The sequence below is a fragment of the Sciurus vulgaris genome (genome assembly GCF_902686455.1).
Source record: "Sciurus vulgaris genome assembly, chromosome: 15".
Lineage (NCBI taxonomy): Eukaryota > Metazoa > Chordata > Mammalia > Rodentia > Sciuridae > Sciurus > Sciurus vulgaris.
Genome location: NC_136476.1, coordinates 82,143,314 through 82,171,246, shown reverse-complemented (window position 1 = coordinate 82,171,246; position 27,933 = coordinate 82,143,314). Strand labels below are relative to the sequence as shown.

The following is a 27,933-nucleotide window of genomic DNA, read 5'->3' as shown; positions in this document are numbered from 1 at the left end:
TGGACAGGTGCGGGTGAGGCTGCGTTGTGGCAGGGTCAGCTGTTCCTCTTAGAGGTGAAGACATAGCAGACCAGGGACAGAGCACGCTGTCCCCATGAGGACAGTGCAACCGTGCACAGCACCCGGGGAGGACTGAGTCCATGATGAGGGGCTAGGTGCACAACACATCTCAAGACAGGAGAGGCTCAGCAAGGAAAAGGAGCCAGCCACCAGCACAGGCAACTGCGCAGGGTCTCACAGCACGGGCTGAGCCATAGACCAAGTCTCGCCCAATGACCTTGTTCATGCCATGGTTCGGGTGGGTTGCCAGGGTTGGGCTGAGGGGCCCTAAAACACCGGGGAGTGGGTGTTAGTGAACTTCTGGGGGTGTTGGGGACATTCCAGGCCTTGCTTCCAGAGGTGGCTGTCATAGTTTGACGTTCTTTAGAATTCATTCAACTATGCTTATAAAAAGGTAATTTAGGGCTGGTAGAGAGCTTGCCTGGCAAGCACAAGGCCCTGGGTTCAATCCCCAGCACCCCCCCCCCCAAAAAAAAAGAGGTGATTTATCTATTTATTGTACTGTTGTTTTATAATTATACATAATAGTGGGGTTTGTCATTACATATTCAGATTTTATTGATGTGTATGTCAATTACACCTGAATAAATTGGACTTTTAAAAAAATCCCAGAATGAACAATTAGGAATATACTTCTGCATGTAAATATATGGTCTAGGAAAAATGTTGAGAAAGGAGAGACCCTTACATACTGTTTCCCTGGTAATGAGATTACGAGTGGTGTTTATTTTTTTCCTCATGCTCTTATGCATTTTCTAATTTCCTACAATGAACATGCTGCTTTTATAATTCAAAAAAGAAAAGGTTTGCATCTGGTTTTGATTTTTAAAAAAAGAAAGAAAAGAATGAAAATCTATCAATGAGCTGTTTTATCCAGCAACAGACTTTATTAGGCTTTCACAGGAAATGACAGGCAGGTCACTCTAGTTGGCACCTTGGGCCACCAGCCCTGAGGCAGAACTCCTAAAGCACCTCTGTTTCAGCTCCTGCAGGTGCCTGGCTCTCAACGAGGGTGCTGAGGGGCAGAGGCAGGACAGAGACAAGAAGCACCACCTGGTCCAAGAGCTGCGTGTGCTGCTAGGAAAACTGAATTCCAGAGGAAGGAAGCCACCTTCTCAAGTTTGGAAGGTCAAAATGGGCTAGAACTTGAAGGTCTCAAGTCTGATCAAAACAGGCCTTTAACCCTGGAGTGCAGTGCCACCCACCCAGCAAAGGAGCACCTTCCCAAATCCCAGGCCCTGACTCCAGGAAAGCCTGCAGCTGGTTGGACCCGAGAGTCAATCCCTGCTCTTCCATGTTACCTGCCCTTTCCCTCCATGTTGAGAGCAACTCATCACAGTTAGGGGCTGCTCCATCAGCCTGGGCCCCCAAGTGAGAAGACACAAGGAGTGGGGTCTCAGCCAACCCACAGTCACCAACTTGTAATTGAGTGACATACAACATGGGGGTATTGTAAGTTGCTGCAATTTGGGGGACTGTTTGATATTGTAGCACGTCCCAGCAAAGACTGATTAATATACTCACTCTTATTCTGAACAATGATGTCCATTGTGTGTTATTATAAATAAGAGATTAAAAAGGCCATCTCTGTGCACTCTAAAATTGCCCTCTGTCCATGTCCTTAGGGAAACCACCACCAGCTTGGGATGGGAAAGCCACGAGGGTCAGGGAAGACCAAGACAAAGAATCAGCTCTGAAGGGAGGAATCTTAAGGGCCAGGTGAACAAGATTCAGGCCTGAATCTCCACGTGTCTCCTTAGCAAAGTCCATCCAACCACCAAGGTGCAGAGGGTGCTTGCCAACCTCACCACTACTTTAGGCATCTAGCATATAGGTACCATTCAGCTACCTAGAACGTCCATGCTCTAATCAATAATGATCCACTTGTTTGGCTCAGGTAAATCACATTTGCATATGCAAATTATGTCTAAATATTCTGTACTATTAATGTTATCACTAATTACATAATAATAGTTACCAATTTCCACACGGATCAAACTTACAGTTTTGTAGCTATTAGGGAAATTGTGCTTTGTAATTAAGATAATCCTCATTTCCAGATGCTAATTAACTATATAATAATTAGTCTCATTCACTAATGCAAATTAAGGATTTTCATCTTTATTGATAAAAGAGTTGCTTCTTATCGGTTAAGGAACGGTAGCTCCAGAAATCTTGCAGAGAAATACTTTTCCCCCTCTAAAGGTTAAAAGGTAAATCCATTTTTATCAGTCTCATTTGCGAATGCAAATTAGGTCTGATTAATCAAGTCCAAGATAAATGTGCTCGTCTTATTCCAGGACAGAATGTGGAGCTTACTGAGTTCGTCTCTCCCTTATAAATACACAGACAGACAGAAGTCGTGCAGGAGCAGGCTCCCGGGGTCACAGGAGCACCCTCTCCTCCGTGCCGGCAGTTCCCCTCTTGGGCAGCTCGAGGGATCTGGAAAGAGCTGCATTTTAATGCTCCGGCCACAGTGGGAACAAGGGAGGAGAGATTTTTGTGAGTAAATACAGAGGAGAAAGGGAAAGCCACATCCGCTTGCATTATTAAGTTTTCTGTGCTCCAAACAGAACACAAACTGGCACCTCCCATCGTGACTAATGAGGGCTGCCTCGGCGAGAACAGAAGGGCTGACAGCCAGCGCGGCCGAGTTGGCAGCCCGGCCCGGGCCTCGCCGCATTCATCATCCGCTAAACCAATCCACCAATTCTGCACCACCATTTGTCATTAATTATGCTAATCAGCACACCATTACTCTCTGATGACACTGTGGCTGTTATTAGCTAGTTATGGCTTTTCAAACGCACAACTTATTGTGCATGCAGGGGCCGCGCCGGCATTAGCCTACAGGGAAGAAACGTCCAATTACCAAGAGAAGAAATTTGCTATTATCTTCTTATAACAAACCAATTTAGTAATTAGAAAAGTCTGAACTCATAGGTTCTCCCCCCCAAAAAAATAACTGAAACCAAAAAGAAAAATGTGCTTTTCAATATTTCTCTGAAAGAATGGGAAATACCAGCTCAGAGATTTTTTGCTAATCATCTAAAAGTGGGGCCTGGGAACCACTGGGCACGTGCACACCGGACAGACTCCTGCAGGCTTTTTCCCTTTCCGATTTTGAATTAGCACGACTACGACTTCATTCTGTACATTTCGGCCACGCCAGCGCCTGGAGGGTGCAAGCACACCCACGTGACCTTTCCCAGGGTGCTCAAGTTGGCCGGGGCTGCTCACGTAGGATGCCAGCCACACACCCTGACCTGGCAGATGCTCCCTCACAGAGCCAGAACAGCCTCCTTAACCCCACACAGGCCCCGGTGACACCGCCACCCCTCAAACGACCTTGGAGAGGGAAGGGCTGGCCAAGTCAGCACATGGCCTTGTGAGCTCGGGGCACTCTTCTCAGGCAGCAGGAAGAATGGAGTCCGTGGGGGTCAGTGGGTAGACCAAGTCATGGACGGCACTTTCCAGAAACTCCAGGCTTCAGGGAGTCACTCAGGTTGACCCAGGACTAACCTCCGGGCACTTGTCCAAACAGGCACCAGTTCCGAGTTGTTGTCCTCGGGCTGGGAGTCTTTACCACTAGTTTGAGAAGCTTCATCTGGATTAAGAGCTCATTAATATCATCAGGGCAAATGGGCCTATTAAAATATCTTTAAGCAACATCTGAACATAAATCTCCCTAAACTATATTTAATGACTGTACTTAAGATACATTATATGCAAGTCTTAATGAGACATTAGATAGCATTTTGAAGATTAAAATTAGAGAAGCCATATAAAGTCTGTCCACTTAATGCAGCCTTAAGCTACCCTGATGAAAGCATTACTACCAAATTATCACTGCATTAGAACAAATATTTTTAATCACATCTGATTTATGTATCCTTCTTCCCACATAGTTTTCCTTTTCACAAAAATACACTTGGAGTTGACAGGAGTATACGCGCAAGTTCTGAGTTCCGGAGCGGCCCGGCAGGCGAAGGCAGAATTCTGCTGGCGTGGCACCCTGGAGCGCGCCAGCCTGGTCTCTTAGTCATCCTAGTACCATGGCAGCCGAGTACACTCTGCCTCACCACTGAGCCTCCTCCTGACCTGACCAGGCAGTACAGTGGCATTTAACCACAACTCCGCAGACAGTGCAGCTCAATATGGTTCAGGGCATGCAACATAGCCAGTGGACACATCTGGGCACCTGACGCCCTGTCAGCAGGGAGCCCGCCCTGCACTGCACCCCTGCCCAGCGGACAGGACAGCAGGTGCTCTAAGCTGCAAGGTCTGTGGCCTTCTGCTTGTCTTTGTTCCCCAGAGCCTGCCTTGGAGGTGTCAACGGAGTCCTATTTTCACTCTGGGGTCCCCTGTATGAAGAGCAGTCAGTGCTGCTGGTGGAAGAATATGTTAAAAAAAAAAAAAAATCTGACTCTCCTGGGGCCAAGGGGATTTGGACTCCTTAAACAGACCCAAATCCTCCTCAATACTGTTCAAACAAGGAGGCGTTCTCAGGGTCTGCAGAATGGCTGGGGGCAGGATGGGAGCTACTGGGAGCAGGAGCTGGGCCGCATAGAGATGTGTCTGTCGGCATATGGGGCTCTGCTCTGTATCCCGAGTCAGTGAGAATCCTGGTGAGTCTTAATGTGTGGGCACACGGAGTCTCTTGAAAACCAGTCCAACTTCAGATCATATACAGGAGCATTTTTCTGTATAGTTTTCTGCTGTATTTAAAATGCCATGTGTCCAAATGGTTGCAATGCTAGGGGTCAAAGCCCAGCTTCATGTATGCTAGGCAAGTGCTCTGCCACTGAGCTACGTCCTCAGCCCCAACCCAATGGGAGTTTAGACGCACGAGAGAACTCTTCCGCCTCCCCCATCAAGCTGCTGCTCTGGAGGACTTCCCCTCCAAGGGGCCGGGCTGCATCCAGTCCTCTGTGCAGCAGTTGCAGCCTCAGTCCTGTCCTGGGGGAGTCTGCCAAGGACTCAGGATCCCACTGCCACTGAGTGGACAGAGAAGGTGCACCGAGGGGCTGCACAAGGGTGGGTCAACCTGATGTCACAGGGGGTCACGCACAGTCTGGGCGCAGGTTCGACAAGCATGAGGTGCCTGGCAATAAACTGACACTTGGACAATATCAGAGACCAGTGGTCACTGAAGTTTTTAGACTTTTCTCCCTAGTACTTTATACCAAAGTGTGACCACCTTTCATACAGCTATTCAATTAGGAAAGACTTCCGGGATTAGGCACAGCTAGGGGAGGTGATCCGTGACACCTCTTTTAATAGAGCGAGATTATCGAGGTCTTTTTCTTCCTTCAAAGAAGAAAGTAACACAGCTTCAACACCCTGGTCATTGAAGGCGACTCCTCCTTCAGCGTGTAAAATCGGCAGTGACAAGCCCATTTCTATTTGCTCTTTCTAGATATTCTTTCCTCAAAAGGAACCACTTCATGATATAATTTTGCATTTTTAACTGTACGAATCAGGCATTCTTCATAAATAACAGCCTATGTGCTATACACAGGAGCTCCTTTTTATTAGGGACACAGTAATGAACAATGAGCAATGTGTTCTATTATTCTTTGTCAAATCACAAAATGCTACATTAGAATAACTGTGCTGGTCAATGTAATATAGTAGATTAAATTCAACTTCTGTGGAAAAACCACTGTAAAACAGCATGATAAGAAGGCTATAAAAAATTTAATTTTACTCCAAACTCCATCACAAAAAAAATGGTGTGAAAAGTAATTTTGCATAATCAGTACACGCCATCTGGAACAATTAACCGATTTCTATAGAACTAGGAGGATCAGTCATATCTGCTTATTAAAGATCAGAAATTATACAAGTAATAAATCCTTGAAAAAACTACGCGCACTCCCGCCTGTCAACGCTATTTTAACTTCAAATACTGAAGAACGCCTGATAAGGCTGAAAAGAAGAGATTAATATATGCAAATTACATCCAGCATTTAAAATCCCCACAACTGTCTCCGGTTTTCTGTCCCTTATTGCTGCCTTTATGTTTTATTCATACACCAACTCACCTGTCACTTCATAAGCTATAATATTATGGGGGTATTATTAAACAGCATAAAGCCGTGCTTTAATTGGAAAGCTTCATTGCATTTTCCAATTATTTGGAGTAAATTAAAAGCAGATGCACATAGTTTAATAAGGAGTCTAATATCAGTTCCGGGAAATCAAAATTCATTGTCATTACTATGCCGCGATAGTTTTGCAAACTGTACTCAATTTCAGAGGTTTTCAAAAGAAAATCTGTCTATGCAATCTGTTAATTGTCATTCGGTTAATAACTGTTTAAATATCCAAACTACACAGCAGCTTCCTATTAAAAAAATTAAACTACAGGGTTTCTGCAAGCAAACAAACAACAGCGTGAGGCTCCTGGGTCGGGCTGGCTGGACTTGCCAGACCTGCGGGTTCACCCAACAGCAACGGGGAGGCTCAGAGCAGCTCGCCCGAGCGAGTGGGAGGACAAAGAACAGCAATTTCTGTGCTCCTCCGAGCAGCGAGTTTCCAGCGTTCTAAGACAGTTTTCCGTGGAAAAGGGCAGAAGCCGTGTTATAAATTGTGCTTTCAGAGGTCTGCCCAGCTCAGCAAAAAATTAGCCTCCAAAGTTTTAATTGGTCCATCTAAAATAAATCCTTTTAATGAGTGGATTAACTGATTCGGGACACAAACATAGAAAAATCAAAGAAAGCGAATGTCGTGAGCAATTTGCTTTTAAAAAATTGACCCCTGAAGAGCCATATTCCCTTCCCGGCTCCTGAGCCCTAAGTGGGGCGCTCCTTGGCTCTGCAGGCACCCAAGGGGGGCCAGGCTGCCAGACAAAGGACTGTACTCGAAGCCATTATGGATCTGAAGGACCGAAGCTGCAAGGTCTTCTTCCCAAGGAATCTTGCCGGGAAACGCGGCCGGTCCCAGGCTCCGCAGCACCAGTTGCACGCACACAAACACGTGTAGCAAAGCACTTACAAATGGGAAGTCATAGGTGTACTCCAGCGGCACACGTAACCTTTTCATTTTTATACGAAGTGACAGACTTTTTCAAATCCTCGGTGTGTAAATTATAATAGGACAAGCAGTAATTGACTTTTAAACTCCACCCACAGCGAGGGCTACAATTAGTCTGTTTTTAGCACAGAACTGCGGCTCTGCAAAGTTCATAACTTGTAGGCTCTTCACCATCCAATTAAGACCTGAGCTGCAAAGGTAAAGGCGCAGAATTTGATCCGCAGTTCGCCTTTCAAAGGGCGGAGCGGCCAGCGACCCAGGCAGGGAAGGGCAAGGCCCCCAGGCCAGATCAGACACCAAAGGCCCGCCATGGGGGCCTTCTGCAAAACAACTGGAAACTATGCTCAAAGATGAAGATAAAAGCAATTCTTGTGCAGTGATCCAAAAAATAGCATCTCTTTTTCCCCCCAAAATTACCTGTTTTAATAAAGTAGACACACTGTGCCAACTGAACCATTTAATTATCTGCAAAAATGATGAATCAAAACAATCGTTTGCAAAAATAAATGACTAACCTCTGATTAAAATGTCTGTCCTCATTAAATCCAAATAAAAGGTACAATATCTTTTTGAAAAAATGTAGCCTGAAGAAATGAGCAATCCCTCAGCATCGATAGCCTCCCACTTCACAGTGGCAGCTCCCTAAGACAGGTCCTCTGGGGAAGATGCTCAGTCTACTCCTGAACCCGCGGCGGGTGTGCCCTTGTGGCCTGGAGCCTGGAGGGCTGCTGGCCTGGCCGAGCGCTCAGCTCAGGGACGGGTCTGTGGCAGGATGTGCTGGCCATGCACCACACTGCAGCAAGGAAAGGGACCTTTTGTTGCTGTGATTTTCATTTGCTAGAGGGTCTAGGGAGAGGTGGCAAGAAGCAACCACAAACCCGAGAGAACAGGACAAGAAGCAAAGGGAGAGAAGAAAAGTCAGGGAGGGTCGAGCTCCGCCAGGACTCCTGCTCAATCCCCAGCTGATGTGGTGAAAAGGGAAAGGGAAGTGGAGGCCAGCTTAACCCTTGGCAGACCTTCTCCTTTAAAATCATTTCAGCCTGTCGCAGACAAGTGTCTCAAGCAGTTACGGATTTCTGACTTAGGACGGGGTCCCCAGCCTGTGCAGCACCCTCAGACGGGCTGTCCCTGGCTGATCACGTTCTTAGGTGATGTGGGAGAAAGAAGCACTTTGCTGGTGGATACAGTAGCGGCCACTTCTGGAGTGTCCCCGCGGTGCTGAACTGTCTTCAGTAAGCCGTCTGCAGCTGTGCAGCAGAAAAGGGCACAGACGAGACAGGGTTCGGACCAAGACCAGCTCCTCCCCAGAATCAGTCCAACAACAGACACTGAGCACCTCCTGCATGCCAGGCCCCGGGCTGGGCATCAGGCACACACTGGTGAATGGGAATCATCCCACGCTCCCTGACTGAACCCTGAACTCTGGCCAAGATGGGGCTTCTTTATCAGAAAAGGGAAGCCAAGCTCGTGACCAAAAGGCTCACTGGCCAGAGACACTGTCTCGGGCCTATAAAAGGCACAGGCACCTTTGGCAGCATGAGCCTGCGTGGGGGCTGCAGTTCAGGAGCCCAGGCACCTTCTCACATGGTGAAGGGGCACTCTGCGAGTGCAGGGTGTATTTCAGGTAAATGTGAGGCAAGGGACACAAAGATGTGCGCACTTATTGCCTTTGGGTAGCAAGCGATTAAGGACTCCTAAGCGTGTCACCAGGAGCAGTGCCCAGGGCCGACGAGGCAAGTTTCACTCTCACTCAAAGTTATAGGTGCTGCCTCGTGGGTGGATCACTGTCCACTGGTGCCGTAAAACAAGCCAGGCATGAGAAAGCACTCTGGACGGTGGGGGTCTCACCTCGAGGGGCTTCTGCATCACTCATCATCTCGCACGACCCTGAGACAACCCTGAGCTTCAGCAGTGTGCTCTCTGGGACTCGGGATAAGTAATTCCATTCCAACTCCAGGCTGGAGAATGGAGGATTTAGTTTTAAAATAAAACATAAATAGGTTTAGGATCGTCGATGACCACCACTGAAGAGAGCATCTGGCATTCAGGACACCACGAACAATGAGGGACAAGGGGTGGACTGGCACTCTGTCCACGCAGGAGAGGTGGCTTCCCTGTTCTGAACGGACCCAACCCCCTCTGTCCTGCCAGCTGTTAAGTGCACTGCTGGGACATGGCAGGGCGGCTTGGCTCGCATTGAGGGACCGGCTCTCACCTCCGCCTCGGGCGCCGCCCAGCTCCTCCCAGCTCCTCCCCAGGGCCTGCCAGCGCCACGTCTCCACCCTGCGGGGCCCTCAGGCCCTGGTCCGTTCCTGGAGGTCAGGCCAGGCACTCCAAGGCTGGACCAGGGGGTCACAGCTGGGGCCATTCCCGAGAGCCAGCAGGTGCGCCCTAGCCTGGGATGGCCCCAGTGCCCTGGGCTCGGCTTCAGCAGAGGCTCTCGGGAGGCCAACCTGGAGACTGCGGCTTCAAAGCAGGGTGGTAGGGCGGCACCCGGGTGACAGCGGGCTCAAAGGGAGCCCTGCTTGTGGGGTGCCTGGACAGCAGAGCTGCAGCGGGGGAGAGGGCCACCAGCGGTTCAGTCCCAGTAAGTGACACACTGGCCTTGGGCACCCATCACCACTGGAGGGCTTAGAGAAGACTATGGCAAGGGGTCATCCAGTGCCCAGAGATCTACGACAGCAAGGCTGGTCTACCACCATCCTGTGGGGCGGCAGGACCCCTTTCCTGGTGATAGGGCTCCAAGAAGGTGTGGGGGAGGGGCTGCAGAACGGTGACAATCACGGGGACGTGCCTCCAGCCCTTGCCATGGCCCCGGCACAGCTCTCAGCCACCACACGTCACTTCACAGATGAGGAGACCGAGGCACAGAAATGCTGCCCGCCTGCCTGAGGCCACAGAGGCCAGGAGGCCCGTGCGCCCCGCGCCTGCTGTCCGCCACGCCTGCCGCACCTGGGAGCCTTGCCAGCCCTGTGCCCAGGCCTCACTCCAAGGAGATCCCAGAGACAATGGTCCTGAGTCCCCTGAGATGTCAGACAACCTGGAGACCCAAGGCAGCAAGCAGGCCCGCGTCCTTTCCCACTTTCAGCGTGGTGTGGGGGAAGAGCCTCACTCGCCTAGATGGACACCTGGGCCGTGTGGTCTGGAGCGTAGGGCCTGGGGTCAGACAATGCACCTGGCTCAGCCCCGCGCTGTGACGCGGGCAGCCATAGCCTCTCAGGACCTCCTTCCACCTGCAAAGGGTCTTCTCACCCAAGACGTGTTGGGACGGTGCATTGGGACTAACGACAAAATGCATGGATCGTGTGTATCCAGCTCGTACACGGCCAGGGCGGGAGGAGGGCCAGGCGTTAGTAAATAAATTCATTCAATTAATTCAATCCATTGTAATAAAGTAAAACCAACTTCAGCTCCCTAAATGTGTTCAAATGAAAGAAGTTGCCTTAATTATGTCATCTCCCCTCTCAGCCCACAGTTTATTATTGTGAGAAAGACAAAGAAACAGAAGGCTAATTTGACACAAGCTGCCCCAGGCAAACCAAAGGACGTCATCCCTCCAGAGCAAACCTCTGAAGAAGGGCTAAGAGCGGATGAAGAGCTGGGACTAAGCGTCTCCCTGTGTAGACGCCACAGGTCTCTGGTCATGTCACCTACCAGGGAGGGAACGGGGCGTATTCCTGCTGGGAAACTAGACCCGCATGTGCGCACACAGGAGAGAGAGGGCTCATGGGCGCTTCCTTCTCCAGCTGCTCAGGGCTCAGGGCCGTCCCATCAACGCCTGTGGAGGCTGGGCCACGCCTGGGCTGCCTCAAGCCGTGAGCCACCAAGCCATCTCCCACCCGCCAGCCTGGGAGGCGGGGCTACCCCTGCCCTGGGCACGGGGACCCACACAGAGGAGTTTTCCCTTCAGTGTCTGCGGAACTGCGATGGCTGGGCGGAGGGGGGAGTGCAGACCCCTGACTTCACTCGGCTTCTCAGTGGGAGAACCAGGGCCCCACCAGCTAATCTGGCTCCTGCCAAGGCACGTCCTACACCCCTGGGCGCCTGGCCCACGGCTTAAGAAGGGGATGTGGTTCCTGAAGCCGAGGACGCCTCGGCTCTGCCATGCTCAGAGGCCAAACCCAGAAGGAAGCTCAGCGGGAGGGCGGCCCCTTGTAAACAGCACAGCGCATCGGCATCCGCCACCTAAGGACACGGTGAGGGAGCTGAAAGCCTGGCTCTCCTCCCCTGGTGCCCCAGCAGCAGCGCCTCGGGACAGCTCACAGAGGGGCCGGCACGCTCTGCCAGGCACTCCCTCCTTCCTGCCCAGACCACCGCTGCGTCACCTCCCGAGAAGGGGCTCGTGGGCTGCTGAAAAGGCCCGCTCCTAAGTGACGTGTGCAGACGTCTCGGCTTCGGGCGCGCCGAGCCCCGAGGAGAGCCTTCCATTGCACGTTTCCCTGGATTGAGGAACTTTCCCTGGGCACTCAGAGAAGGGATCTTACATTCAAAATTATGTAAGGAAGCGCGAGGCTAAGAAGAAGACCACGCTGGGCACAAGCCAGGGTGCCCAAGCGACAATTCTCAACCAATCTGTGGGTTCCTATGTGAACTGCACCCCTGCAGGGGAGGTGAATACGGAGAGAAGTGACGTCGCTGCACTGCTTCCTGGCTTACAAAGTGTTCCTACATACCTCACAACAGTCCAGGGAAGGCACCAGGTTGTCACTGCGTTCTTTTATAGGTGTGAATAAGTAGTGTGACTTCTTCACGGTAGCATGATACATGGCTCTACGGGCCATCATTCACACATGGTGTGCAGTGCACAACCTAGGCAGCTGCTCACAGTAGCTCTGTGTGGTGGCCAGAATGTGTTAGGGCCAAGATGTGGAATCTGTGCTTCTGACCCCAAGTATCCCATCAGTCACATGACAGCCCCTTTCAACAGGCTTTCTGTTTAGCTCAGAAGCACAGAGCCTGGCACACAGCTGCTCTCAGTGTCTGATGAATGGATGAGGAAATGAATGGTCTTGCTTTTTTCTTGCCCTTGTTCATTTACATCCTCCTCAATTCAAAAGGATGGAGGCTGCCTCCGTGCCCTCTCAGTGGGTCTGACTGGCTCCATGTGCTCACAGTGTGGGGTGAACCAGGAAGGGGCAGCAGCTCCAGGGGCATTGGGGTGCCTGTGGAGGGGCAGAGACACTGAGCAGCTGTGGTGGCTGACACAGACGCACAGAGACACAGGTGAGGATGACCCGTGGGACGCAGGGGGAGGGGTCACAGGTCATGGAGGTCGCCAGGCAGGCCATGGGCCAGGGCGTGGGGTCACGAGGCTTTGACCCCAGGAGCAAAGGCCCGGCTGAGCTGTGAGGGGCAGTTCTGCCCCTGGTGCCTGGACTGAGGCTGGGAAAGCCTGGTGGAGGCGGACAGCCAGACCCAGCAGGCCAGCCTGGCCAGAGCAGAAACGCCGGGGGTCCGTGGGACTGCTGTGGTCAGTTGGCCAGCTCCACACAGGGCCTTGGGGCCTGTCCCTGTGACATCCCGTGGAGGCGCTGGCGGCAGCGAGCCTGCGAGGCGAGGGCTCTTGAGTGCCCGCACGGCGGCCGGTGCGCGTCGTTCATTAACTTGGTGACACCGCCACCGTGGAGGGTGTATGAAAGCACATCCAATTAGCTGGGCCTACATGAATATTTGCACTCTTAAATCTTTTGCATTTCGAAAGGGTTAAAGCTTATTATTAGCATATAATTTACAGTCCTTTCTCCCAGGAAAGGAATAATGCACAGTAAATGCCACATTCATTTTAATAATACATGTTACAGTCTGTGCCCAACATCTGCACAAAGGTAAAGGAGACAGATTTTTTTGACATGTCCCACTCTGCCATCTAAACACAGGCTTTTTGTTTCTTAAGTGACGGAAGGTTTAATCAAGAAAGCAGGCAATTCATCAATCGAAACAAGGCAGCGTGCGTACGCCTGACAGCGCACACATGGCTGTGTGCAGAGCAAACCTGGCCACCTGTCAGCCGCACCTTTACATCAGGACGCACAGGCGCGCCTGCGACCGAGCCCCTCCACTCCCACGCGCTTCTTCTTGTCCTTACTGTATTTTTCTTTATACTCGATTTCGTTGTCAGTCAGACTGGGCAGATGGATAGACAAGGGAAGCAACGGCTGTTACAGGTGGTGATAGAGATTCACGTGCCTTTACGGTGACTTTTCTCCTCGTTGACATGAGCACCACGATCAGAGGGTTCTTCACTCTGTTCAGGAATTTCTCCACACGCGACGAACTGTGGCTCAGCCAAACCGATGTCCCTCGCCGGGACCCTCGCCACCCTCCCCAGCATCCACCCCACCCACAAGCCCCAGTGGCTTTGAGAAACCCCAGCAGAGAAAGAAAAGGGAGGTAGAGGCCTGAAATCCACAAGAACACATCACCAAAAACAAAGGCCACAGAGACATGGGGAACGCAGAGGCAAAGCCACGAGGACACGGCAGCTCTTTCCCTCGCAGGAGCTGATGCCCACCCTACAGGAAGAGGAGACCCGCAGCAGGCAGCTCGGAACCAGGTGCAAATTCTGCAGAATGAGACTGTGAAGGTCCACAGCTGTGGCCTGCCCCTTGTGGGGTCCCAGGGTTGTCAGCCCCGCGTCCCATCCCACAGGGCTCCTCGATCGTGAAGGCACTGGCGTTTATTTTAGATTCTCCCCTCACCTAGGGACAGGGCTCATGGAACCACGTGTGAAAGGAAAACACGCCTGCGCTATGTGGTCCGCAGCAGGTGAGCGTTCAGAGCAAGGAACTCGGATTCGCCTCATCCTGAGATGAAGAGCTGGGAACAGGAGTTTTATCCGATGGGATGAAATATATAAATCGCGAATTTCACAATGCTGATAATTAAATGTCCATCTTCCAATTTAAATGAGGACTAGATTAAAACTGCATGCAGGAGGCTGATTCTCAGAAATCATTAATTATTTTTAATTGCCGCGCGCCTTCCTGACCAACGTCACTGCCGCACGGCTCGTCCGTGTCTCTGCCTGGCAGAAGAAGCCTCCCCCTCTCCCTCCTGACTAGAGGGAGGCTGGCCACCACCTGGCCACACTCACACCTTCCTGGTGTCAAAGGTCTTGGAAGGGGCTGGTTTTTAAGAGGAAGGGCTGAGGGGGCAATAAGGTGACTCTCTAGCAAAGAGAGAGACAAACCTCACACAGCTGCGGCTGTCACCCTGGTGGCCGGAAGGCCCCCTGCGGCTCTCATCCTGGCTCGCTGGGCTCTGTTTTCACGTTCTCTAGTGGCCGGCCCCACACTGGTGGCACACAAGGGGCCGAGGCCTCTCAGGTACTCAGAAGCGCCCGGCTGTCCAGCTCTGCAAGGCCTGGCCGACAGCTCTGCATGGGCCTTGGGTTTGTGGGCGTTTGAGGTCCTTGGTCTTATCACACGCCGGTTTCTGTGGGAATCTGCTGGATTTTACTGTCTTACACTACCACGCCATCTTTTTTAAAAGGGAGAAAAATAAGTTTTCTCTGGTTAAAAACCTCTACCTTCAGAGAGAGAAACCAGTTTGCAATGGCGGCGACAGAGAGGGCAGTCAGGGGGCTTCCTGGCCTGGGCCTTGAGCCGAGTAAGCCTGCGCCTGTGCAGACAGAAGGGACAGGCCCCAGGTGGGAAGGGGCACACCAGTGTGCGGCAGGTGTGGCACAGGGCCGTCCCCGCATCCCAAGGCCTTTCAGACACCTTAGGGTCATTTCAACCTTGGGTGCCACCCCGCCCCACCCCAGGGCACATCGTCTGTTCTCCCCAAACTCACGGTCACTGCCACTGGGACGTCCTGCCTGCAGCATTTCGCAGGACCCTCCCCACGAACAGTGCACCTACGGGATGGAGGCTCACGAGGCATGTGACGCAGACAAGGGCAAACGGAAAAGCCTGTCTGAACAGAAGCACGTGTTCTGATGGCAGGGTCCTTCCCGGTGGGTTATGGCTTTGCGGGACTGTGCCTGGGACCACTCGGAGCGAGCTCAGCCTCTGGCACAGCTGCGCCTGCACTGTGTGCTCTTGTTCTCTCACTTCCCGCTCCCTCTGTTGCCTCGGCCTGCTTCAGACCCTTCAGGACCAGGTGAGGCAGAGGCCAGGAGTACAGACGTCTGAGCATGTCTAGGAGAGAGAAAGGCTGGGTGGTACGTGGAACCGAGGTGGAAGATTTTCAGGAAGGAGGAGCAGCAGCTCTTGGAACAATGGTGAGCCAGGGAGAGTCCCGAGGAGGCCCTCTGGGGGTGGGCCAGATGGGAGACCTGCAAAGGGCCCCCGAGGCAGATCTCAGCATGTCTGAACCCCTAGGACCACAGGGTCACCCCAGGAGGGACAGCGCAGATTCCTGGGAAGCGCAAGCCACTGCTCGCCAAAAGAGAGAACAGGGAAAACAGGGGCTTTCCCAGTGGAGTTCAGAGTAGGAAAAAAAATGGCGAGGAGCAGCGCCACGGCCTGGCCCACGTCGGACATGCCTGGGGCTGGAGGCCACGTGGTCCCTGCCCTGGTGGCACGGGTGCAGCGGGGCACCAATGAAACTTGACTGGATTCTGGGTCATTTTCACATACTACTGAAGGCTGGTTTCTTTTTTCTCGACTGTTCACAGCCGTGCAGGTCCCAGGGCAGGCTGTGAGAGGCCCGGCCAGGCTGGGGCTGGCTGCCACAGAACATTGAGGGACGGCCCGAGGCAGCCCGCTGCGCCGCTCCCCTCCCAGCTCCTTCTCCATGGATGCCATCTTCAAACCCGGCAGTGAGGCAGCCTGGGGACTGAGTAGCCACGGCTCCGTGGGCAGCTGCCTGGGGGACGTGGGAGTGGAAGTGGCCAGGGAGCTTGGAGAAGCCTCAGTGAGCAGGGCCTCAGGGGAATGGGCGATGGGAGCATTATATTCTCAAGGCGGGACAAGAAAAGTATTGATCTGTGGTCCGGAAGCACTTTCCAGTATACCTTGAAAGCATGTTACAAGCCAGGCAGCTCGTGAGCATTCGGAGAAAACCTGGGTGATCACTGGGGGCCACTGGGGCTTAGAGACCAGGCCACGTTAACACCAGGCTGTGTTTTTCTTGTTACAACAGCAACACACACTATTACAGAAGAGAGAGAAACAGCCAGGAAGTGAGGGAAGGAAACAGGACTGGAGAGACTGGGAAAGCCCACAACCCCACAGGTGGACCTTTGCAGACCCTCAGACGTGCATGTTTTAAATGGAATCATTTGACGGCCTGGCCAGTCGGCTGCCTGCTCCCCTCTTGACAGGGTTCGCCTTACCATCTAAACTACCCCTGCAGAACAGCTGAGGAGTGAAGGCCACTGACTGGCCTTCCATGGTTGGGCATCTGCCTCCCGTCCCTGTTTTGGAGTTGTTTTTCAAAAGCAATAATGCTCATTCTTCTGGATAAATCCATTTACATATCTGTAAGCATTTTCTAGAAGAGATTTCTAGAAGAGGAAGAGTGTGGATCAAATGTCCCTTCTGTGGCCATTCTGACTAGGGAACAAGAGGGCAGGGCAAGGCAGGGACATGGGCTTCTCAGGATTCCAGCACTGGGCCCATGCAAGTCCCTTCCCCTCTTCTGTGGACAAGAGAAACATCTGCTCCACTGTGGAGAACAGCTGACAAACTTGGCTGACAGAACACAGAGTACCCCAAACTGCTGAGTGGATGCGAACGTGCAGGAGACAGAGGGAGCTTAATGAGCAAGGGTCTCGGAAACAGAGTGGGTTGCTCGGCGGTGTGGCCCCAGACCCTGGGAGGCTGAACTGGCAAGTCAGGGTGATCACCGGTCCCAGGGGTCCCGGGGTCACCCTGCAAGGCAGATGCTGGGCTGGCTCCTTTCCTTTCTTCCATACACTTTTCACGAGCGCCTTGTGTTGCAGGGACAGAGCTGAGCGTCAGGTCTGCTGGTGCCTCAACAAATCCCAGCAGTGGCTCTGCCTTTGCAGGTGTGGTGCGGGAGACCTGTCTCAGTGCGAGGTTCAGGAAAAGTGGTTCGTTAACAGGCATGCCACCGAGAAAATATTTTAAAGTAAAACCCATACCTACACATTAAATATGGGTTGCTTTTCAAATTTCTCATTCCATTGTTTTGAAATCTACTTTTCCTAGGAAGGGACCACAAAGTATGGAGTACTAACCAGAGGTCCTCGGGAGGAACACGGTGTCTAATAGGCGTGCATCAAAGGCTCAGTGCCTGGAGCACGCAATGAACATATGCAAGGGTCACTCTGGAAGAAGAGCTTGACAATTTGCTTCATCATCAGGAAAACTCCAGCCGTCAAGGTGCCAGCCAGGGCTAGGACCCAGGGCACACTCTGCCTTAACGGTCTTTGGACTAAACCACTGCAAACCCTAACTTTGCAATACAAACTGAGATGTGCCACTTGGCACCAGACACTCTTCATGTGGGGGTGAGAAGGTGGTCTCTGCTCCCTTCTAGCCAGAGCCATGCACAGGCAGGCTGCCAGTGGGTGGGTGGGCAGGCTTCCCAGTCGCGCCCTGGTTGCCCAGTGCTGAGCTTGCAGGCCGTATGGAGCCAGCGGGTCCTGTGGAGTATTTCTGGCAGATCACTACCAAGCAGAGCAATTTGGAGCCCGCAGCCTCAGAGGCAGCCTGAGCGGCCCGCTGCTATGGGCTGGAGCCTCAATTGCCTCTGGAAGATAAAATCCCATTGACTGCCACTCACATAAATGGAACAGGAAGTTTCTGAATGGCTTCCCCTGTATCTTGAGGCTGTTACCTTGGTATTGCTAAACTAACAGCTGAACATACCCAGACAACACCTCATCAAACCTGCTGGGCAAGGAAGCAGCCGTCCAGAGGCAGGCAGTGATCTTCCTGCCAAACCAGAGATCTCACTCGGGGCCCTTTACTGCACAAATGCCAACAGCTGGGAAAGCCATCAGAGGATGTGGGGAAGGTAGGTGCAGCCCAACACTGCACTGGAAAGAGAGCTGCAAGCTGCAGAAGAAAAGTCCTCTGTTGGATGGAGCCGTTCTGGCGTGCCTGGCTGGATTTCCAGGGCCTGTTACGCACTACTCTGCCACTAAGCATCTGGGGAGATATTCCGCTTTTCCACAAAATAGGTCATCTTTCCATACTTGTTCTGCTCCCTGTTGACTCTGCCAAAATAGCCACAGAACAAAAGAACTCCTCCCTGGAGATGCTGCGCTTAGACAGACATGCTGCTTCTCCCCAGGAGAGCCGGGCTCCTGGAGCGGAGCCAGGGCTGGGGGCTGAGCACATCTCCGTTCCTCCCCTTCCCAGCAGGAGCGCAGCCCGGAAATGGAACAACTGGCTTTTGCTTATACTTCTAAACCTATTAGGGAGTGATCATAACGAGAGAAACTAATACTGACAAGAATTATGCCATTGTTCTATTTCATCTGTTTAGTAACCTGAAGTTGCAATTTTTAGAAAAAAGATTACCTTTTAAATAACCGATTCATTATAGTACATGAATGAATGCCATGTTCCCGCGTTCAAAATGTCACTCACCATTAAGGGTGTGCGCGGGTAAGTGGCACCGATTTACCACTTCCCCTTATATACAAATACTGCCTGGTGGCCCCAGACAGTCAGAGGTGAGAACGTGGGTTTCTCGGGCTCTTGGCAAGTCGCCTGCACTGCCCGAGACCTAAGGACTCCCAAGGTTGAAACCAGGCTGGTGAGCTGCCCCTTCCCGGAGAAGGTGAGAAGGGAAACCAGGACTGATGAAGCTCCTGCCAAGGTGACACTATCAATTTCAAGGCCGAGTTCGGAAATCATGGACTCGCACTCTGGGCGCATGGGGGGTGGGGGAGACAGACAGTGCAGCCTCAGGCCACAAGCTGGCGGTGAGAAATGAAGGACTGCGGGCCTGCTCAGCGTGGTGCTGCTCCTAGTCCCGTGGGAGCCTGAACGCTACAGGTGAGCGATGTGGAATTCTCTGGAAACCTCCCTTCCCGCCTGTGAAACCCACACGCTGTTTTTCATCATTAGTTTCAAAACATGCTGAGCACTTGGCCTTTCTGTAAGTGGGAGGTGACACAAAGGCCAGGGAAGGCAGGGTCCCCGCAGGGCAGATGCCGCTGGAGGACAGCTGGAGAGGGGGCACCCGGATGCAGATCCCGCATACCTGATATGGCATACAAGTTGGAGTGCTGGTACTCATAGTCCGTGCGGGTGCTGTTCCTGCCTCGGAAGGTGGCAGGGAGCGTTAGAGAGATGTGCCTGGAAAGAGAGCAGAGAGGCGGTTACCCGGGCCTCGAACACCCCGGAGACGCGGACTCATCCTGGTGCCTCCAGCCACTGCAGCACCCAGTGGGGCAGCGGGCGAGGGCCAGCCTCCTCCTCTGCCTCCCCAAGAGCCTCCAGTCCTCCCCCAAGGAATCCAGAGGCCTCCAGATATCAACCACCTCCTTCCCCCGAACAGGGCCTCTAAGGGGAGGAAAGTGTCTCCTGGGTGCTCCTCGGAGGTGGGCAATCTGACCCCCGCCTCTGTGCACTGGGCAAACTGCACCAACGGCACCCAGATACCCTGGCTCAGAACCTTCCAACCCGTGGCCTCCACATCTGCCTGGAGGCTGGAAGGATACCATCACAGGAAGCACGTGGAAGGGGAGGTGCCGGTGTTACTCCCAGGTGAGCCCAGGAGACTAAGGACCTCTGCGATCAGGACGGCACTCTGCTCTGAACTGCAGCTGGCTCTGGCGTCCCCTGCAGGTGAAGCCCACAGTAGGTGCTCAGGAAAGCACCTCCACCTGGGCCACTGCTGTCTTGGTGACTCAGGTGTTGTCCGTGGAAGCTTCTGATGAGCACTAAGCCAAGTACTCAGACGACAGGCAATAACCCCCAGGCAGGGGCATGAGCCGCAGCAGCACAGCTTAGAGCCCCACGGGGCAGCAGAGAAAGGACCCCCAAACCTCACAGAGGACGGCCAGGTGGCGTGAAGTGGCTTGGTGGCCCATGCTTTGGCCACACCAGGGCACTTCCAGAAGAGAAGAGGGAGCATTTATTACACAGGAGTGCTGTCACCAATGTGGCGCCTTTTCACATGACACTGCAAGAAGGTCTGGGACGCCTGCTGTGTGGGGACCTGGAGGAAGGCTGAGGGACACCTGTCATGTGGGGACCTGGAGGAAGGTGGAGGGACACCTGCCATGTGGGGACCTGGAGGAGGCTGAGGGACACCTGTCATGTGGGGACCTGGAGGAGGCTGAGGGACACCTGTCATGTGGGGACCTGGAGGAGGCTGAGGGACACCTGTCGTGTGGGGACCTGGAGGAAGGCTGAGGGACACCTGTCATGTGGGGACCTGGAGGAAGGTGGAGGGACACCTGCCATGTGGGGACCTGGAGGAGGCTAAGGGACACCTGTCATGTGGGGACCTGGAGGAAGGTGGAGGGACACCTGTCATGTGGGGACCTGGAGGAGGCTGAGGGACACCTGTCATGTGGGGACCTGGAGGAGGCTGAGGGACACCTGTCATGTGGGGACCTGGAGGAGGCTGAGGGACACCTGTCATGTGGGGACCTGGAGGAGGCTGAGGGACACCTGTCGTGTGGGGACCTGGAGGAAGGCTGAGGGACACCTGTCATGTGGGGACCTGGAGGAAGGCGGAGGGACACCTGCCATGTGGGGACCTGGAGGAGGCTGAGGGACACCTGTCATGTGGGGACCTGGAGGAAGGTGGAGGGACACCTGTCATGTGGGGACCTGGAGGAGGCTGAGGGACACCTGTCATGTGGGGACCTGGAGGAGGCTGAGGGACACCTGTCATGTGGGGACCTGGAGGAGGCTGAGGGACACCTGCCATGTGGGGACCTGGAGGAAGGTGGAGGGACACCTGTCATGTGGGGACCTGGAGGAGGCTGAGGGACACCTGCCGTGGGGGGACCTGGAGGAGGCTGAGGGTCACCTGCCGTGGGTGGACCTGGAGGAAGGCTCAGGCAGGGCTGTTCCCAGGAGGCTAGGACTGAGCTGCACTGGCGGAAGCCCTGTGGGGACAAGTGAGCATGGTGGGCTGCCTTCGCGGGGGACCCCTGTGCCACAGAAAGGTGAGTCCCTGAGGCACCCAGGCGTGCCTGTCTAGGTGTCATTGAGGCTAACCAAGGGGACCCAGGGGACAGATCACTGTGCGGTGTGTCAGGTGTTCGCAGGAAAGGACACGTGGGTGCTGGTGAGCACGGAGGGAAGGGACAGCATGATCCAGGAGGGGAGGGGCCTGGTGACGTCGCACGGGGGTAAAAGGGCGGAAGGCACCCGCCAGGCAGTCAGGGAAGTCAAGGCTTTGGTGGGGATCAGGGCAAGCATGGGGCGGAAAGCTAGAGGTGGGTGGGGCCAGACGGGAATGGACGCCAAACGCCACACAGGTGGTTCAGGTTTTGTCCCCTGGGACAGAGGTTCCCAACCTCTGCCATTGTTATGGCACAGACAAAGGCGCGAGTCCCTGGGGACTGGCTAACAATAGGTGGGGGGCCTGGTCCAGGGGCCTGCTGGGTCGCAGCCCAGGATCTATTTCTAACAAGCCGGGTCCAGATTTCAAGGCTGGCCAGGGCCGGGAGCCGCCAGGGTCCAGGGTGTGGCGGAAGGCGGTAAGCAGTCTGCTGAAGCTTCCTGGATGACGACGCACTGCCTGTGGCTTTCTCGGGGGAATGGAACAGGCGGCCCTGCAGGGTGTCGCCGGGTGCCAGGCTGGGGAGGGGGACGTGGATGTTACGTGGTCCCACGGCTCCTCAGTGTCCCAGGGGGCCAGCTGCGAGGCACTACCCAAGGAGCGGGCACAATGCAAAACGAACAGCGGGCTGCTCAGTCGCTCTCAAGAACGCCCAGATGGGCACAGCAGAACAGAAACCCAGCGCAAAGCCTTCTAAGTGCCAGCAGATGTCGTGCCCGAGACGCTGGCCTGGGGTAGGCACTGTTACTGTGTCCCCAGTACCAACCAGGGAGCTCTTAGGACCCCGGAAGCACTGGGCTGCCAGATGTTACGGTTTCTAAGATTTAAAGCCCTAAAAAGGTGCACCAGACCCCGTGCGGGCCCCCAGCCCTCTGTGTGGGGCAAGGATGCTCCAGGGACTGGAGGGCCCGGAGGCTCAGGATGAGGGTGGCTTCACAGACTCGGAAAGACGTGGGCCTGGGCGTGGCAAGGAGGCTGAAAATGGCAGCCTGACCACCAGAGTCAAGCACGCGTGGACACAGGTCTGTGGGGACTCAGCAGTGGCAGCACAGGCAGGGTGACCCAAGTTGTCCACAAAGGTACACCAATACTTGCTTCTCCCAAGCGTGAGCTCCTGTGGAGGCAGAAGACGGCGGTGCTGGGGATCAGGGATGACTTTTGCCAGGACTCAGGCTGAGGTGGGGACCCAAGACTGCAGGAGTCCGGGCTAGGAGGAGGCTGTGCACCCGGGCTCTGCGGGCATCTGGCCAGTGGGAAGAGCTGGAGAGAGGCCAAGGCGGCCAGGGTGGAGCATGGGGCCCCATGAGTTGCACTTTATCCGGAAGAATTTTTAAGCAGAGCTGTGACAAGGTCCAGCTGACAATTTAAAAAGTTCACCTGCCTGTGGATCCACAAGGAACTACAACCGAGACTCCAGGAGGAGGGGGACAGGGCAAGCTGGGCGGACTGTCCGGACACCGTGCAGGGCCTGAACGCCACTAAAATCCTGCTGCAGAGCCCTGAGGGGACGGTTCTGTGGCGATTCTGTGGCTCGTTGGACTTAAAAAGAGTGCGTTTTAGAGAAATTGGGGAGCCTGGCTCTTCAGCCGCCCATCCAGAGAGGAGTCGTGTGTCTGACCCTCCCTGCCTCCGGGCGGGGGGACGAGCCTAGCTGCCCACCCCTGCGGCGCTCCCCGCCTCGGCCTGTGCCCGTCCCCTTGAGGACACTTCTGCCAGGCCCACCCTCCTTCTCTCCCTTCAAGGTCTGCTGTCCGCAAGGGTCCTGGCGCTCACAGCCCACGCTCCACGCGGCCCGTGGCACGGCCACCCTACCACTGCCTCCTCTGCAGACTCTGCCTCTGGTCCCTGCTGACCAGCAGCTGGGGAGTCTTGGAGGCCTCTGAAGGCCGTGGCTTCTCAAGCCTGGGCCCGACTCCTCCTCCTTCCTCACCTACTCTCCCAACACCTATTCGTCCTTCAAGACCCCGGCCAGCCCTCCTCGCCTTGCGATGACCTTTCTCGGGCTGGTCTCTGGTTGAACTGGAGCTGGTAGCCTCTCTCGTGACTGTATCCTCCTCAACGAGAGGGCCAGATCACAGTGATTTTGTGCCCCATTTTCTAGGACAACTTACTCATAAAGTAGACAACTAGTAAACATTTTTTGACCAAATTAAGGGTGAACTTAGTGCACTAAAACCCCTGGGTCCCTGTGGCGTGAACTGCCGTTAGCTCTGTGTTTCCAAACTGGACTCAAGGGGTGTCTGAGGGCACCACACTCCCACGCCCACCTCTGCTGAGGAAATCAGGGGCAGCAGCAACCAGCTATTTAGGGGAGGGGCACTTTCTGCTTGAATATGATGGATAATATGTAGTTGATAGGGAGATGAGAAATCAAAAGGAAATTTAAGTCATGGGCCTGACTGTCTTTGACAGAGCAGCTGCTCAACAGGGATCCGAGTTGAAATCAAGTTACAGAACTCAAGCCAGAGTGGCTGATGCAAGAGAAGGTGTGGCCCAGGTTCAGAGCCCTGACCCTGGGCAGCTCTGGGGAACAGGGGGACAAAAAGGCCCATTGAGGTCTCCTGCTACTGGGAATGAATGCTCTGGGCAGAGGGGATGTCCTGTGCTTAAACAGGACAAAGAAGTCCCTGCTGAGTCCCAGAGTGAAACAAGACCCTAGGTCCCCAGTGTCAGGGGAGAAGCACCTGCCAGGCGTGGGACTGGATTCCCTTCCACACATCAGCTGGCCTAACTCCTGACGATCTCTTTAGATAGGAATAATTATTCTCATTTAACAGAACAGGAAACTGGCATTCTCAGAGGCGAAGTCAATAGAACAAAGATCACAGGAAGACTAAGGGGAAGCCACCCAAGACTCAGTCAACCTGGACCTCCCTCTGCATCAAGGTGCAATGGAAGCCAGCCTCGGAGGAGCCCGACTTCCTCTGACAGCATCTCACCCATGCTCCTTCACACGAGCCACCAGTGTCACCAGCAACTTCTGCCCCTCTGCCTGCTCCCTGGCTCCAGATCCTGCCTCAGGGTCTCTGCACTTGGGTCCCTGCTGCCCCAAACACTCATCCTCCAGTCCTCAGAAGCTGGCTCCTCCTCCCGGGTCGGGCCTGCCCTGTCTTTCGGGGGGCACCCCATCCCCAGCCATGCTCTCCACAGCGCCGAGTTGGTTTGGGGTCACCAGAACATGATCTCCATCACCTCCCCTCCCCACGTCCCCAGTGCTGAGGACAGTGCCTGAGGAGGTGGATGCTTAGGAACACTGAGGAAAACCCTGTAAGATTACCCAAACTTGTTGAATGAATGAATGCATTCCATTCTGACTTGTAATTAGAGATGATTTGGGAATCTTCCAGAAGCCTTCCCACTTGTCTCCTTCTCATCCCCAGGACTGGGCTGGTTAATGGTTTGGAAAATGCAACTATTTCTGATTCATGGACACTTTTACATAAACAGTAAATACATTCTTTGTGGCATTGCTTATAGAGCCCCAAACCAATATTGAATGAAATAGCAAACAAAAGGAGACTAGTTAAGAAGATTATGGCACAACTGTGCGGTAAAATATTCTGCAGTCTTTTAAAATATCTTAGAAGACACTTCCTGGCTGGAGCCCGTGCTTGTGTTCAGCATCAGTGAGGAGGAGACCAGTCAGCCCCACACTGGCCAAACCGAGGCTGAGAGCCACTGCTCGCCAGGCCTGTGCTGGGGAAGGAGGCACAGAGCTCCGCCTGGGGCGGCCAGGTGCCCAGCGTTCCTGTAGCACCCAGAAAGGCAGGGCCTGCACGGCTTCGAACAAGACAGAGGTGTCCCAGAACATGCTGGTGTCCCAGGGACCGCTGTGTCAGGGCGGTTGCAGTAGAGTCACTTCGAAGGCCCCAAAGGTGACCATTCTGCAGGAAGATCACAGGAAGACTAAGGGGACGTCACCCAAGACCCAGCCAACCATCTCTGCCCAGGATGGCACCTGGAGGAAGACCGCTGGCACCGTACCCAGAAGATCTTGGTGACGCACAGGCCAACAAGCCTGCCACTTGACCTGAGGGATGGATTCTTGTTCCGACATCTGTCTGACAACTAAGGACAGGAATCGGAACAGCTCTTAAACCTGAGGTGGGCTTTCCTGAGCCGTCCTCGCCCATCCCCCACCCATGAAGCCACCAGAGGAGACAGGGCACCCTCTGCCGGGCTGCTCCTGGTGGCTACTGTGTCTCTGCAGGACGGACAGGCTGTTCTGCAACAAATGGGTCACGATGCACACGCTGCCAGTGACGACTCCCGCTAAAGCGATGCTGAGGGAAATTTCATTTTTCTCCCCCCAAGTCAGTCTGAGGCACCTTATTCAATTAGCACGGCCATGGAGCTGGAGACAGCTCTGTGTAAAAGCCCTTCAGTTATAGAATACATTTTATTACGTGACAATAGTTGCCAGCACGATTTATTTCCTTTGATGGGATTCTGCTTCTTCCTTGTTAATTTAAATCTGTATTTTCTAGTGCTGATTCCAGGTCTGTGTGAATTTTTAAAATGTCACCATTAATCTCGTGGACCCAGTGGCCACATATAACGAAGACAGTGTGCCCAGGCAGTAGCGGGCCTGCTGTCCTCACAGCTGTCAGAGTGCAGTGTGCAGTGGGGGGGGGGGCAGGTAGAGGCTGGTGTCCTTACCTCCCTCTGCACACATGCATACACGAGCACACGCACACTCACACACGCCCCTTGTGGCATGAACATGAAACCGCAACTATCATTCTACTTTCCTGGGAGAGCTTCTCATGTGCCCCAGGGGGCCTGAGACTCTCAGCGGGTCCACGAAGTCACAGTGATCTTCATAATACTGAGACAGCTCTTCCCTTCTTTTTGTTTCCTTGTATGTTTGGTACACGTCTCTGAGAACAGTGGAAAGCTGATAGGTGGGCAATGGCTGTGACTCTTAAGACCACTGGTGGGACGTGACATGGTGCCACCACTCCAGAAAACAGCTTGCAGTTTCTTAGAAAGCTGACCTTACCTGTCGAAGAACGCAGCCACCACGTACCCAAGGGAATAAGTGACAGCTATGGCCACCAGAGATCTGTCCACAAATGCATCTGTCAGCTTTATTTGTAATAGTCAAAACTGAAGGCAAGCCAGATGTCCAGGAACAGGGTGCCAAATGAGCTGGGATGACATGATGGGTGTGACTCAGCAATCAAAGAGGGATTCGGATCGACACATGCAAGATGATCAATCTCAAGACAATTCGATTGAGTAAAACAAGGAGGGCAGAAAAGGGCACATGTAGCATGATTCCATTTACAGAAAGTTCTAGAAGTACAAGCTGCCCACGGAAGCAGATCCTGGTTGTCGGAGAAGAGGGAGAGCAGTGCAAAGGAGCGCAAAGGACTTCCAGGGGCAGATGCATCCACGGCCTCGTCACTGGCGAGGGTTTCACAGGTATACGCAAATGTCAAAGCCCATCAACTGTATACTTAAGCACACGCAGTTTACCACACATGGACTACATTTTGGTAAAGTCGAAAATACGCTCCTGATTAAAAAAAAAAAAAAAAAAAAAAAGACCTATACACACAAGCCAATGGGTTCAAGTATCCAGAAAAGCCAGTGAGAAGTTCCTTAGCTCTAAGTCCCGTCAAATACTGAGGATGACTTCAGACTGCTCCTCTGTCTGCTAAGTGCCTGAAGGCAGAAGAGCCACCAAGTTCTGCAGATGAAAGCAGACAACAGCACAGGGTCATCCATGGGGTCATCTGCACGCCTTTCTGTGGGGAAAAACTCACTGAAGCAGCTCCATGGTGCTTGCAGATCTACAAGCACTGGAAACACACAGGAAGACGGGCCGGGCCCAGCGTGGGCCAGGGGCAGGGCCAGCCCCAGCAACACAGCAAGGCCTGGCTCAAAAAGACAACAAAACACTCCAGATCATTCCACGCAGAATGGGGAAGCAAACAGAACACAGGACAGGCATCAATTCTCTTTAGAAACCCGAGGAAATAAACCCAGCAGGCGGGGAATGCCTTCCAAGGTGGACAATCGAAACTCCTGCGGGCTTGCTTGGCCTTCACATGCACCACGCGGCCCTCGGCCGGCTCTCAGGGCATGGTGCCGAGGCCACCCACCTGCCCACCTGGGGGCCCCAGGCAGGGGCTGTGCGGGGCAGGGATGCGCTCATGGTGTTGACAACAGAAGGTGAGACGGGGAGAGTGCGGACCCCACCCCACCTTTTTCTATACTTCTAAATGTTAATCTTCTCAATGAGGAATTGATTCTCTTGTTGGAAAGGTGGCAAAACCAGAATTCCTGTCAGAGCTGGGGGCAGCGTCAGGGCAGTGTGCGCGGAAGTGGCCAGCGGCACTCGGGGAAAGGGCTGTGGGTTTCTGCTGGGGCCAAGATGAGAGCCAGGAGCAGAGCAGTGACCTGACATGGACAGGGCAGGGTGTGGCAGAGCAATGGGCAAAGGCTGGGAAGGGGAGGGGGCACGGCCACGGCCAACGGGATGCCCTGGCGTGCTGCACGCCGGGCTGGGAAGGCGTCCTCGGTGCACACGGCTCCGGTGCCAGGTGTGAGGATGTGCTTAATGAACGCACTTAGCGGAGAAAAGGCTCTCCCAGAACACCTGGCAGGAGCAGGGCGCGGGAGCCGCCGGGAGGGGACCTCTGTGCACCTGCTGGCATTTTA

At 53.8% G+C, this 27,933-nt stretch overlaps 1 protein-coding gene across 4 annotated transcripts in view; it reads right to left on the bottom strand.

Annotated features, from left to right (window-relative positions):
- Positions 1-27,933, bottom strand: part of MVB12B (multivesicular body subunit 12B) — a 184,233-nt gene that overhangs the window by 46,313 nt on the left and 109,987 nt on the right. For 3 of the 4 annotated variants that reach the window (XM_079112963.1, XM_079112965.1, XM_079112964.1), the window contains exon 7: positions 19,225-19,319. In XM_079112963.1, the coding sequence (XP_078969089.1) occupies positions 19,225-19,319 (95 nt within the window). Of the gene's footprint in view, positions 1-534; positions 9,057-19,224; positions 19,320-27,933 lie in introns of those variants that run through there. The other variant, XM_079112966.1, reaches the window with a different exon arrangement.